Source organism: Grammomys surdaster, unplaced genomic scaffold, assembly GCF_004785775.1.
Source record: "Grammomys surdaster isolate TR1022 unplaced genomic scaffold, NIH_TR_1.0 279, whole genome shotgun sequence".
NCBI lineage: Eukaryota > Metazoa > Chordata > Mammalia > Rodentia > Muridae > Grammomys > Grammomys surdaster.
This window is the reverse complement of record NW_021604720.1, coordinates 8,983,597-8,997,912: the sequence shown is the minus strand read 5'-3', so window position 1 is coordinate 8,997,912 and position 14,316 is coordinate 8,983,597. Positions and strand designations below refer to the sequence as shown.

At 43.5% G+C, this 14,316-nt stretch overlaps 1 protein-coding gene across 1 annotated transcript in view; it reads left to right on the top strand.

The window, feature by feature from the left end:
• Kcnk10 (potassium two pore domain channel subfamily K member 10) overlaps positions 1 to 14,316 on the top strand; it is a 122,868-nt gene that overhangs the window by 41,299 nt on the left and 67,253 nt on the right. The window contains exon 2 of the mRNA XM_028777320.1: positions 10,880 to 11,214. Coding sequence (XP_028633153.1) covers positions 10,880 to 11,214 — 335 coding nt within the window. The remainder of the gene's footprint in view (positions 1 to 10,879; positions 11,215 to 14,316) is intronic.

The following is a 14,316-nucleotide window of genomic DNA, read 5'->3' as shown; positions in this document are numbered from 1 at the left end:
AACAGCTTTCAAGCACTCTATTAAGAGGACAAGAGAGCCCAGAACCGAGTGTTGGGAACACAGTGCACTGCCTCCTTCTTCATCCTTTCCATAAACCACTCACCCCAATGGTGCTCAGATCATTTTGTCTTCTGAGGACTTTAACCCTCGAGTCCGGATGTCCGTCTCTGAAAACATACAGCAGCAGCAGGAGCGGTTCTGCATGCTGACTTACCTACACCAACTTTTCCTTGGAGCGGGTATCTGAACTGGTTATTTTAAGTGTGGTATGGATGAATGGATAAATTCAGGAGTGGAACAAACTCTAGTTAGGAGTCTCCCCCTTATAAGCACTCATAAATTCCACCTTGAGGCAGAGAGATAGGTGATCATTCTAGAGTTTGGTGGATCAAGGCCTTCTCAACAGTGGTGACACATGTGAGTTGCCAGAATTTGACAAAAAAAAAAATGGAGTAAGGAGAAGCAGGGAATGGGGGAACAAAGCCCTGTTTCTCCAGGACAGTGGCACAGCTAAGCTGGTGTAGTGTTGGCAGGCTTGGGTTTGGTTGGAGCAAAGGTTGTTTGTAGGGATGTGGAAGTGGGTGGGACAGGGAGATAGGTGAGTGCCAACTCCTGGATGGGAGTCTTGGGGTGAGCCACAGGGAGTCTGCTCTTTACCCTGGACACGTGCTACCTGAAGTAGACTTGCTTTGCTGGACAGCTCGGACAGCTCTGGGTAGCTGGGATGTGCAGGATGGAGATAAGGGAGAGGGGACCAGGAGCTGAGGTGGTGACTCAGGTGAGAGAAAAGAATGGGCATCTTGTTGAGGAGATGGGAGAGGGCAGGTGTGAGGCAGGGGACTAGCCTGTTCTCAACCACCTTTTCCTCTTTCCTTCTGGTCTTGAGGGTTTTGGACCTTGGTCTGTTCTATCTAGAGTTGACTTTTTAAGGTTTGTATTATCACATATTAATTATTACAAGCTGTTTTGTATGACATTTCTGCACATACACACACACACACACACACACACACACATATATATATATATATATATATATATATATATATATATATATACATATATATATATATTCACCTCCAATTTTACTCATTCCCCCATTCCTGATGACCCCTCCCCTCATGTCAACTAGCCCCCTTCTTTTGTCTTTTGTTTGTTTGTCTTTTCTTTCTTTTTTCTTTTGCTGTGACTCAGTGACTTTCATCGTGTCATGAGCAGAAGGCATGATTTACAGGAGCACAGACAACTAGCCAGTGGTCACAGCACTGGAAGGGATATCTCCCCCTCCCCCAGCAGCAACTATTAAATAAAGGATTATAGAACCCCAGGAGAGGCTGGTAGGCTGGAGTTCAAATACTCTTTTACAGTTCTGTTACGTTGAATTCTATCAGGCCATTTTCATACCATTTTGTAACGTACTTTCACTCTGTCCCACTAGTCTCCCCTCCCCCACCCACCCCCCGTTAGTCCCCCCCTTCCCCCATACAGTCTCACTTCTGCTTGCCTGTAATCTGTATGTACATAATTTTATATGGGTAAAATCTAGGTCCCACGAACAAGAGAAAACACGTAACATTTGTCTTTCCGAGGCTGACCTAATTAGCTTATCGTAATTATTTTCAGTCATGTATTTTCCCGCTGTGACATAATTTCTTTGTTTTGTTTTGTTTTGTTTTGTTTGAGACAGAGTTTCTCTGTGTAACATCCTTGTCTGCTCTGGAACTTTTGTTCTGTCGATCAGGCTGACCTCAAACTCACAGAGATCTGCCTGCCTCTGCCTTTCAAGTGTGGCTCATAATTTCATTCTTTATGGCTGGAAGCAAGTCCATGTGTGCATAGCCCATGTCCTCCTCCCCACCCGTCTGCTGATGGACACCTAGGTTGCACCCATAGCCTAGTGACTGTGAAGGGAGTTGTAGTAATCTGCTGAAGCTTTGGGGAGGAGAGAGAGAGAGCAGTGCCTAACTCAGAGGCATAGCTGCCTCTGCAGTGGTACCCTGGGGCTTGCCCATTAGCATCCACAGACTGGGCTGTATTTCCTTTCTCAAAAGGACTGGCTTGATTGCCTTTACAGTAAAGAGCCTTTACACAGAGGAGCTACATGGAAGCGGGATGAACCAGGTTTGGCTGCTGGGGTATCTGGAATCCAAGGGGGCCACACCCCCTTCTAATAGCTGTCTGCCTTTCAGACAGGTATGGTTGGAGCGCTGGAGGTGGATCTGTTGGCCTTTCAACTCTCCTGTCTTCATCCTAACACTTGATCCCTCTAGGTAGAAAGTGGATCCCACATAGGCCTGGGGAAGTCCTTTGGGGAGACTGGGTGAGCTTTAGGCCAGGGCTCATGGCATTCTCTGATGCTGATGTGCGGGTGTCTTGGGGAGGATTTCAGGCCTTGGTTATGTGTGGGAGGTGATGTAGGGAGGCGAGAGGGAGTAGATTGCCATTTCCAGTGAGCACACCCAGCCATGGTTGTCCTTTGCCTGGGTTATCAGGAAGAGTCACTTTGCTGGATGGCAATGGACGGTCTGAGGAGGCTGCGCTCCAGGCTTTCAAGAGATCTTCAGTCCTTTAGATGGTCTTTGCTTTCAGTAGTGTGACAGAGTGGAGGCACTCAAGGGTTAGGCATCTGAAGATGGAGGGCAAGCTTGCCACTGTTTACTAAAAATGTTACTTGAGCTCTTCTCTCTGGCCTTAATTTCCTTATCTATGAGGGGGAAACATATGAGGGTCACTGTCCTCCATAAAGGGCCTTGTGAAGCTAATCGACGTCATGATCGACTCATGTATGCCTAGGTGTGTGCCTATTCTATTGCTAACTCTGAAGGCAGGGATGTGTCCTATTTATTCATATACCCCCTGTACCAAGCATGGAACAAGGCAAACTCAAATGTTTGTTGATTGGATTTATGAAAGCATGATACAGTAAAGTCTACAGGACATGGGAAACCCACATAATATAAAATTTCTAAGAAGTTAATCAGCCACGAACAATCTGCCTTCCACATGGGCCCCTGTTTTCACCCCTATACAGAAATGATGAAGTCAGTGTTCTGAACACTCGTGAGAAACCATTTAAGAATGAACATAAACGGAACGGAAATTTTCTCCCAACCTATTATTTCTTTTTTTTTTAAAAAAAATATTTGATAGGGCTGGAGAGAGGGCTCAGCAGTTAAGAGCACTGACTGCTTGTCCAGAGGTCCTGAGTTCAATTCCCAGCAACCACATGGTGGCTCATAACCATCTGTAATGGGATCTGATGCCCTCTTCTGGTGTGTGTCAAGATAATGACAGTATACTTACATAAAAAAATACAAATCTTTAAAAATATTCTTTGAGAATTTCATACATGTATTAAATATATTTTGACCATATCCACCCTTGACCCGACATTTCCTTTTATATCAGCTCTCTATTGCTAAATACCTTTCTGTGGGGTCTGTGAAGTGTGATAGGTCATTACGCTGTGGGATGTGTCCATTACTGATACGCTATGTGGGAAACACTCCATTGCTGCTAGGAAACAGGAGTTTCTCCCATAGATCAGAAACTGTTTTCATGCCAGGTTTCCTTGAGTTTTTAACAGAAGGGCCTCTCTGCCTGAAACTGCCTTGTTTCTAAACTGTTCCTTTCCTGTACTCCACTGCAGAAGGGATTTCCAAGTTAGATTCTTCTACTTTTAATGCTGGCTCTGCAACCGGGCCACTTGACCTCGGCCTTGTCATCTAACCTGCCCGGGTCTCATTTTCTTTCTCTCTGCGATGGAGTTGTGATGGCAGTGAGCATGCCCTTGCAGACCTCCAGCTGGAGGACGTGCAGTTCACCGAGAGCCAAAGGAGTGTCTGTGAAATCCGTTGCCTGAGTTGTACAGCAGGTGTGCTTCTCCTGTGAGCTATTCTCAGCCAGATTCGAACTTGCAAGGCTGCCGTGGTGGAACTGTTCACGGGGGACCCAGAACTTCCCAGATGGCTGACTTTGGCTCAAGAACTCCTTGACAGGTTTTCCAGACCTTTCTTAGACTGTGGGTGGTCCAGAATGCTTCCATCCATCCCTCTTCACTCTCCTCATCACTCAAGGGCAGACTAACATAGTACGTTAGTGTCTGGTGGCTGCTTTACCTTCCCGAAACTCCCTTGTTTCTTTTCCCATTTGCATTTCCCTTAGTTAAAAAATGAGCACACTTAGCTCGCTTTTGGCATCGGCTTCTGGGAGGATCTGGAAATGTAGAGTGTGATAAATGACATAGCGAGGGCCAATGCAGTGGTGTCAACCCTGTCACTGTTATCACCACTGCCACTGGCACCGCCCCCGACGATGCTGCCATCGCCATAATCACCACCACCACTAATTTATGCAGTTTCATTTCTTTGCAAAAGACAGAGACCATTATGACTCATCCCAGGTCGCTAGACAATTCTCTGTTAGAGCGAGGGCAGCTCTAGTTTTTTTGAGAATAAACAGAGTAATGAAAGCACCCTCTGAAAATGTATTCAACCTCAAGGGAAGCAGACTCCAAATCCATTTCTAGCTGCTGAAATGTGCACTCATATTTGCTAAAGCAGCTAACTCCATTTTTAGTCAAGTGTACGAAAGGTTTTGTAATGTTCTGAAGTCCCTGCCAGGATTCCTGACATCTGCAAATATACGCCAATCAGCAAACCAGGGCAGTTCACTTGCTGTTCCTGAAAGCCCTGTGAGGTTAAAAAGAAGTGGAGTTATTATTCACATTTCCCAGAGAAGCAAACAGAGAAGCTAAGCGACCATTTCAAGGTCACCTAGTAGCTGATGGTTTGGGGATAAAACAGTTTTTTGCTTCAGTGCTTTGAAAACTGAGGCAAACTGAGGAACTCTGTTCCTAGGGACAGTCCTTAGCAAACTGGTACAAAGAACTGGCCTAAAGCCTAAAAGAACTTTTTCAAGGCCAGTTCCACCTAGCTTTGGGAGTGCTGGGATTTCTGGAACCATCTGTTCTGTACTGGGAAAAAGATCTACCTACAATAGTTTATAACTCTATAGCAAGCAAAAGTAAAAGAATCAATATCGAGTAGCAGATAAAGAAAAACAAGCAATTAGATAGTGAAACATCATCAGATCAGGTGCTGACTCCAGTATTGACGGCTGGAGTAGCCTGATTCAGAAAGCAAATAAAAGGCAGTATAATCAAGTTGGAGGAGGGGTTACAAACATTCAGCAGAAGTTGACTGGGGCAGCCCCTGTGAGGCAGCTGGTTGGGGTTTCCCAGGGAGAGTCCCCTGAAGAGCTGAGTGACCTCGCTTGTGAAGCTTCTGAATGAATGAACAAAGAGTATGAGATAGACATCACACCAAGGCACCTCAGATCACTAGGAACAAGCAGGGAAGAAGCTAAGGTGGTCAGCTAGAGTCTTGATGGACAGAGCTCTGGGCAGTGATGCTCTGCATCCTCTGCATGCTGAGCTCTGGCTTCCTGTGACTGTCAGCATGTCTACCCCATGGGATGAATGATAGCAACCTCATAGTTCACCTTCTTACTGTCTCACAGACACAGTACTGTTAATGCCCTTAGCTGTTTGCTGTTTTCCTCCTCTTTGTACAAAGCTAAGAAGCCAGCCGTTCCTGGGACAAAGAGGATGCAAGGCAGGACCTCTTACTTCCAGAGTTGTCCTTGTCTTCTCCTTCTTCTCCTTATCCTTTTCCTCCTCCTCTTCTTTCTCCTCCTCCTCCTCCCCCTCCTCCACCTCCCCCTCCCCCTCCTCCCCCTCTTCTTCCTTCTTCATTTTCCTCCTCCTCTTTTCTTTCTCCTCCTCGTCCTTCTTCATTTTTAAGAACTTTGTATATAATGGATTTTGATCATATTCATTCCCCTCCCCCAGTTCCTCCAAGATCTACTCCTCTTCCCTACCCATCCACCTGTTATGTCTCCCTCATCCCATTTAAAGTCTGTCAAGTTCCCTTTGTGCTGCCTATACACTCTTGGGTGTGTGCTTCTTCTCTCACAACGATCCCTGAGCCTTGGGAAGAGGGGTGTGATACAGTTGTCCCATTTAGGGCTGCGTACTCTGCACTCTTATTCTCTGCAGCTTGACAAGTTATGGATTCCCGTGTTAATGGCATCTACTGCAAAAGAAGCTTCTCTGATGAGCGCTGAGAGTACTAATCTGTGGTATAACAAATAGTCTTTAGGAGTAAATTTAATACAATGTCTATTTAGCAGAATAATAGCGGAGGTTTGCCCTTAGAGCCTATGATCTATCTAAACACAGGTTCTTGATGCTTTCAACAGGCTTAGGCTGCACATGACAATTCACCTGTATACTGTACAGCATATTTGGCCTTTAAACTGTTCATGTGATGTTACAGGGCTTATTGAATCTTATTAGGTTATTCTGTAATATATAAAGTAGACTGATGGAATACATTTGGGACCAAATGCAAACAAAAACTAGTCAGCTATAAGCTTTTATTTATTTATTTTCTATAGTGCCATGTCTTTCTTGTTGGATTAGTTTGTCTGTCTCCTATCCAGCTACAAGATCACTCATTTTCCCTCAAGTTTAACATTTAATATATTTAATTCATGTATTTATTTTCATCATGGCTTACTACCCTCCTCAAGGAGTTGAAACCCAGTGTTTTGGAGTAGGGTGCAGTGACTACTCTTGGCATCTTCAGAGCTTTATAGGGACATCAGTGAAAGGACTAGAGGGGCCCCTCCCTAGGAGGACACTAAGAAGAGATGGAATGTATGATGTTTAGGGTCAGGGCACTACAGATGATCTTGTTGCCCTTGGGGAAGGTGCTCACAGTGGCCAAGGGTAGGCCTCCCTTAGTCCGCATTGTTGGAAACTTCAGGACTTGGAATCTGGATGATAGCTATCACAAATGAACAAGAACCAAGGAGACGAAGCATAAGGAGACGAAGAATCCAAGTTATGGCTTGATGTCACAGAGTTCAGTCTGGGAGAGACGGGACGCCATGTTGGTGCATAGCAGTTTGCTGAACTCTGGAAGCAGAGAACCTAGTCAGCTGTCTTAGGAGGCAGGAGGCACCTCTGTAGCCTCTTAGGTCCCTCAGTGTTAACCAAATGCTTATTGTTGAGGTAATTAATGTTAATACTTATTGTGGTGGTAATTCTGAGGTTTCGATTGCATGTAGTTTAAAATAATTGTTAATAACAATGACAATGACAAAAGGAAACAAACACTCGCCTTTCCTTTGGTGAGGTACGAAGAACTGAAGATGAACTTACTGCTGAGCCATGGCACACACCTCTAATCCCAGCATTCTGGAGACACAGGTTGAAGAACTTCAACGTTAAATCTAACCTGAGCTACATAGTGAGACCCTTTCTAAATAAGAAAGAAGAAAGAGTGATGATCTTCTCTGATTCCAAAAGCAAACAGGCTAGAGGAGAGACAGGGTGTGGAGACAAGTTGGTGAGTCTGCACAGAAGAATCCAGAAAGATTTCACAGAGGAGGCAGCTTTGGGCTGAGGACCATGTGGATGTGGGTTTGTAGATTCTGGGCTATTGTGTGGAGGTAAGAACAGGCCTGCTTTTCCATATGGGTGCATGGTCACTGTGGTTAGTCAGACAGTGCTTGTCTGCATTGTGTGTGTGATCGCACTGTGCCAACTTTCCTTCCTTCCATCCACATTGCTTTATCTGGTCATCACCAGTTGACTGCGTACTGTGTATCAGACATTGTGCAGGTCCCTGGGGACACAGAAGTGAGGTGAGTGATATTTATTTTGTGGGGCTGCTAATGAATGATCACAAGCATAGTGGCCTCAAATTTATAATTAACTGGTTTCTTTTGGAGGCTTAGGGGGAGAACCATTTTCTAGTGGGACCATATTGCTTGACCCACAGTTCACATAATTCTAGCCTCTGCCTATGCCTTTATTTTCCATTTGAATTACTGTCATGTGGTCTTGTGATGACAGCCACAGTCTAGGATAACCTCCTCACCCTAGGATCTTGCTATGTAAGATAATGTTTGGGCAGGTGCTGGAGCTTAGATGTGGATATCTTTGGAGGCTATTTTTTTCTGCAAACCTTGGGGATGGGAAGAGATACTTCCAGAGGTAAGATTTAACTCGAGATTAATGGGCCAGAACTAGGTAGAAGTGGAAATAGTGAAGTGACTTAAGAGGCTGCTAGGTTGGTCTAAACAGGACATGATGATGCCTGGATAAGTCTGGTAGCCATGGATGCAGAGGCAGAATGGATGAGAAGGTTGGGCAGGGTTAAAGAAAAGCTGTCCTAGACGAAAAGACTCTTCTCAGTGTCTACAAGGGCAACTGAAAGCCTGAGTTTAACGTCTTTAGAGGGGCATCAACGAACATGATTCCTAATTGGATTGAATGATTCTCATTTATAGACTGTTTGGAGACTACACAGAATTTTGTATTCATGTTAAATCCAAGAAGAATTTAATATTGAATAACTGTTGAACAGTAATATATAGGAAAAGTTCAGCCAGATTTCAAAGAGAAAAAACTGATTTCCAGGGCCTAGAAGAACATATATTTATAGTCAGATTTTTCTAAGTGCCACCCCTCTAGCCAGGTGTGGTCAAGATCAGGCCCCGTTTTCAAGAACGCAGTGACAAAATCTTCTTGACAGTCCCAGCACAGAGACGGAGCGGCCTAGCCTCCTCACTGGGGCAGTATGATTTGCTGCATGTGTGTGCTAAGACTGTATTTACACCACAGCCAGGGTGCTGCCCAAGCAGAGGCAGAATGAGAATCAGGATAATAAAGGCAAGAACAGATTCGAGTGCCTCAATTGCTCATCGCTGCACAAGACAGGTATCTGTAGTACACGGCGCTACCTCCAACCTCCTGCTCTGGCAGAAAATCTGCCGGCTTAATGTATTTATTTCTAAGGTAATGAAATTGCCTTTATAGAAAACTAGGGATTTTAATGAACTCTGTGTTCTGAGCACCAGGGGAAAATTCATTTCCAGTGGCTTTTTATTGGATGACAATCGAAGAAAAAATTTCAGTTGCTAATAGCTCAGGAGTGATTACAGCAAAGTCATTGCATTTTCTGTTAGGCAATACACTTGGGATCTATTTTGTCCTTATTATTTTTTTCAGGCAAGAGGGCTAATTGACATAAACCATCACTCTTGCTTCCTTCTCCAATTATAGCTACCTCTCTTCTGATATCCCAAACCTCTCTACTGTGTCTGACCTTTGACTCTTCTTCCTTAGCAAGGGACCGGCTTCTTTCCTTCCTTTTGTGACAGGCTTTTAATTCTGCAGCCCCTATCTCTGAGTTTGTGTGGCTGTGTGGGTGAGGAGTGTATGTATGTGTTTCTATGTGGATCTGCTGGCATGTGGGTATGTGTGCCTGTGTGTGTGTGTGTGTGTGTGTGTGTGTGAGACAGTGCCTGTGTGTATGTGTACCTGTGTATGTGTGTGTAGGTCAGAGGTCAGTGTCATGTATTTCCTACTGGCCTTATGTATTGGAGACACTGTTGTAGAAAAATTTAATCCCTTGGGCTGGAGAGATGGCTCAGCGGTTAAGAGCACTGACTGCTCTTCTAGAGGTCCTGAGTTCAAATCCCAGCAACCACATGGTGGCTCACAACCATCTGTAATGAGATTCGATGCCCTCTTCTGGTGTGTCTGAAGACAGCTACAGTGTACTCATAAGTAAAATAAATAAATCTTTTAAAAAAAAAAGAAAAATTTAATCCCAATCTGGGGTTTCTACTCTGCCTTTGATCAGTTATAAAACACACACACACACACACACACACACACACACACACACACACACTTTATATTTATAGTAAGCTTTTATTAGAACTAATGCTGGACAGATATCTACCCTCTATACTATTAAAATCTATTTTCTATCAATAACCCTGAGTTATTACTTACTATGTTTCATCTGGGCCGCTCTTAACTCCAATTGGCCAGCCCTCATGGCCATGCTTTCTTGACTCCTAACCCATGGCTCCTTTTCTTCTCTCCACCTTCTTCTCCCTCCTTGTGATCCCTCTAACCCTCAAGCCAGGAAGTCCTATCCTTCTTCCTCCCCGTCTCTCTTGTCTTTACCAATTAGGGATAATAAAGTGGTAATTGTTATATAAATACATAGTTATATTTGGGTACTTGTTACATAGTTACATAGTTACATAGTTATACTTGGGTATTTGTTACATAGTTATACTTGGGTACTTGTTACATAGTTATACTTGGGTACTTGCAGACTCTAGTCCCTGGGAGCATCCAGTCTTTGGGGGCCAGTACTTATCATTACAAGACATATCAAAAGATCAAACCTCAACAATTCCCCTTTTTTTTGTTGACCAACAAACCCAAGGCATCTTCTTGAGTCCACCCACTAGTGTTAGAGTCATAGATTTGAGCCTCTGTACCTCTCCCCAGTTTCCAAGATGGGTTTTTAACATCCATCCGTTCTTTGTGTCTGTACTGGGACAGAATAGCTGTGTCTCCTTCTTCTGTTTCTTTTTCTTTGGTCTGAATGAGATGCTTGTTTTTCAGAAATGATGGTTTGTACCTGTTTGAGCATGGGAGCGGAGGGAGGACATGAGGTATAAATAAATACGGATAGCCTTACAGATTAGATCCTTGTAAGAAAATATAAGTGTTTTAAACTCAACTGATATGCTTTCCCATAGAATTAGGGCTCCTGATGCTCCCCTTTAAGAACTCATTAAAACAACAACAACAACAAAAATCAGATACTTAACAACTAATAAAATTCCCCAGCTGCAGGCTTGGTGAACCAGCTTTTCGTGCTCACGTTTGGAAAGGCGGCTGAAGGAAGACATCTGTTCTTTGTTTCTGATGACTTTGGTGTTTTGTTGTTATAAATGAATTCTCTTCTTCTCTTCTCTTCTCCTCCACCTGCGTCCTCAGTGGCCGTGCCTGCAGCAGCCCCAGCAGTGTGCCAGCCCAAGAGTGCCACTAACGGGCACCATCCTGTTCCTCGACTCTCCATTTCCTCCCGAGCCACGGTGGTAGCCAGGATGGAAGGCGCCTCCCAGGGAGGCCTGCAAACAGTTATGAAGTGGAAAACAGTGGTTGCCATCTTTGTGGTGGTCGTGGTCTACCTCGTCACTGGTGGCCTTGTCTTCCGGGCATTGGAACAGCCCTTTGAGAGCAGTCAGAAGAACACAATTGCCTTGGAGAAGGCAGAATTCTTGAGAGATCATATCTGTGTGAGCCCCCAGGAACTGGAGACACTGATCCAGGTGAGCTGGGAGTGTGTCTAGCATACAGCAGCTTTGGGGAGGGATGATGGGGTGGATGTCGCCTTTGTGGGTCACTGAGTTTTGTCTTTGGTGATTAGGGAAGTCTTCTCTGGAAAGGTCACGTGTGTGATACTTCTCAGAAGCCAGCAAGTAAAATGTGAGTCCTAACAGATGACACACCTCAGGATTGTATCGTATTCACAAAGTAGAGCTGGCCTATCCATTTATTTCAAATGATATGGGTAGGGCAAGGGAATTCAGATGCTATATGGGATTTGACATCCTCAGGGTAACCAGCCCTTTAATTTCTTATCTTGACAGTGTAACTTCCTTCTTAAATAAGTTGGAGACCAAGCTCCCTTCTCTGTGAATAAATTTGATCTCATATTGCTTTTCTTCAGTTTTTATTTAAAAATGAAACTTTAAAGTACAAGGGCAGTGTTTTATGCCACTCCTTTTATAATAATTCAATTAGTTGGATGTGTTTGACTTTTTACTTGGCCTTTTGTGAAGAAAAAAAAAAAGCTTCCAAATCTGTTTTAGGAGCATACTGTACAAATTAATGTAGAATCTGAGACCGTCGATACCAGATGAAATGATAGGAAATAGCTGTGAAATATTTTTCAGTAAAAGAATAATTATATTTATACATGCTGTAGTATGTGGTGGGAACCTTATATTTAAATGCAGTGGATATCATAGCCTGAGAGATGATCCGTCTTGAGTGTAAAATTTAGATTCTGAATTATGTTGAGTTTCTTCTTTAGACAGTGAGACCATGAAGATAGGGAACATGCTTTGCTGTGTTGGTGCATGATCTATATATGTTGCTCTGTGTCTGATTATTTTCTCATAGCTAAGTACTTTGGGAAATATCAAAGCACATTTGAAACATTGGTGATGTCACAAGATATCAGAGCTTATTCAGACACTGGCCAATAATTAAGTGTTGTTTTAATATCCAGGATTTTATCCTTTACTTTATGAAAGGACTCAGAGGCACAGATGAAGATTGTTGTGGAAGAGCATGCGGGTCCTCATTCTGATGATGCTATCAGCCTGTGTCTTTACCAAACTTATTCAGTTTTAGTTTGTTTGTTCTTTATATTTATTTTCTTTAAGTGGGTAGATGAAACCATATAGGTTACCCAACAATATTTTGCAGAATGTTCAAATCAGGGTATATGTATTTATCTTCCAAAATATTTATTGTTCATTATGAGGGAAACATTCAAAATTATTTTAATTATTTACTTAATGTATGTGACGTGTTGGTGGTTGTGTATACCCCAGCGAACATGTGGCCATGATAGGACAAGCTATAAGGGTTGATTTTCTCTTTCACATATTGTTCTGAGAATTGAAATCAGATCATCGGGCTTGGCTACCAATGTCCCTACCCACTGAACCATCTTACCAGTCTCCAAATTCTTTCTTCTAGCTTCCTGCCAACGTCACGGTCCTTATGTAGTCTTGCTGTAGTACATTACAATCCTGGGAACTTCTTTTCCTATCTCACTGGAACTAAGTACTCTTAGTCAAACTTTCTCCTCACAACCTTCCTCTCTCACTTCCCAAGCCTCTGAGAAGTACCACAGTTCAACTGAGTTCATAACTACTCAGTTCAATTTCTCTGGGATCAATTTGTGTGTGTGGATATGCATGTGTGATTTCTGTGTGTGCATATATATGCTTATGTGCGTCTGTGCACACACATTTAGAAGCCAGAGGTCAATATTGGGTGTCATTCTTCAGGAGCCATTTACCTAGTTTGTTTTTGAGCTCTCTTTGTAGACTGGATCTAGGCAAGTGGTTGTGGCTGACTGGCCAGTGAGCCCTGGGATCTTTCTTATCTCTGCTCCTGAAGACTGAGATTACAAGTGTATATCACCATGCCTGATTTGTTTGTTTGCTTGTTTTGATTTGTTTTTTTTTTCATGGATGCTGAGTATGGAACTCATTTTGCCAAACCAAGCTAGTCTCCCAACGCTGAAACCAACTCATATAGTATGTTTATGAGTGAGACTGTGCCATGGTTTGTTTACCTCCACGGATCCAACAGAGGTGTTGCATGAGGTGTGTACACACCTAAGATAATGTGACAACCATTGACAAAGTGCTGTAGACAAGGGGGCACTTTGCATGTATTACGTCATTCAATCTTCTGAACGATGTTTGCGTTGGTTGAGATGATGAATCCTCAGAGTCTTAAAAACCGAAGGTGTCACTTCTGTTCTGGGCCCGAGCATAGAGCAGGTCACAGGCGGCAGCTCCGTAACCAACCCCAGAAAACCGAGAGAAAGAGGGACTCCCAGGAGCTTTAACTCAGGCAGCATCCCAGGTAAAAATGAATCACCCATGATGTCTGCTGTTAGAAGTTCTAATCCAGATGCTGGCCTCCGAACTTATACTACTCAGACCTTTGAAGGGCCACTGACAAGAACATCAAACAGCTAAAGATTGACATCACTAATCTGAAGAAATCCCTCATTTTGCTGTCTGAAGAGACCTCCTAAAATCACAAAGATCCTTATTGGACTTGATTTACTCTATTATAATAGAAAAGGCTGTGTACAGCTGTTGACTGTGTACAGCCCTTAAAGAAGAAGGTTGCCTTTACATAGACAAGACAAGGAGGGTTAAAGAAAGCATGAAATAGGTCAGAGAAGGCCCTAAGAAAAATCAGAGACAGAGACAGCGACAGATGAATGTTGGTACAAGAATTGATTTTCAGCCTCTCCAAGGTTGTCAGCCCTATTTCTTCCCATCTTGGGACCATTATTTGGGTTCTTTTTGCTTTTTTCTGCTGGTCCCTGGCCCTCAAATAGGTGGACTAACTCTGTGATAACAGATAAATAATTTGGTAGCAAAAACTACTCAGATACATTATCATAAGTTAGCTATGGAGGACCATGAGACTCAAGATGAGGTTGTTACTTTATACAGGGTATTCCCAAAACCCATCTCCACCTAACCTAAAAGGGGGGACTTCTGCCCCTAGACCAAGCAGAGAGGGGCCACCCAGAACCCCCTCTGACAGGCGATCTGAATTCTTGCTTAGGCTGCAAGGCTAAGCACTGCAAGGGAATATAAATAAAAGAT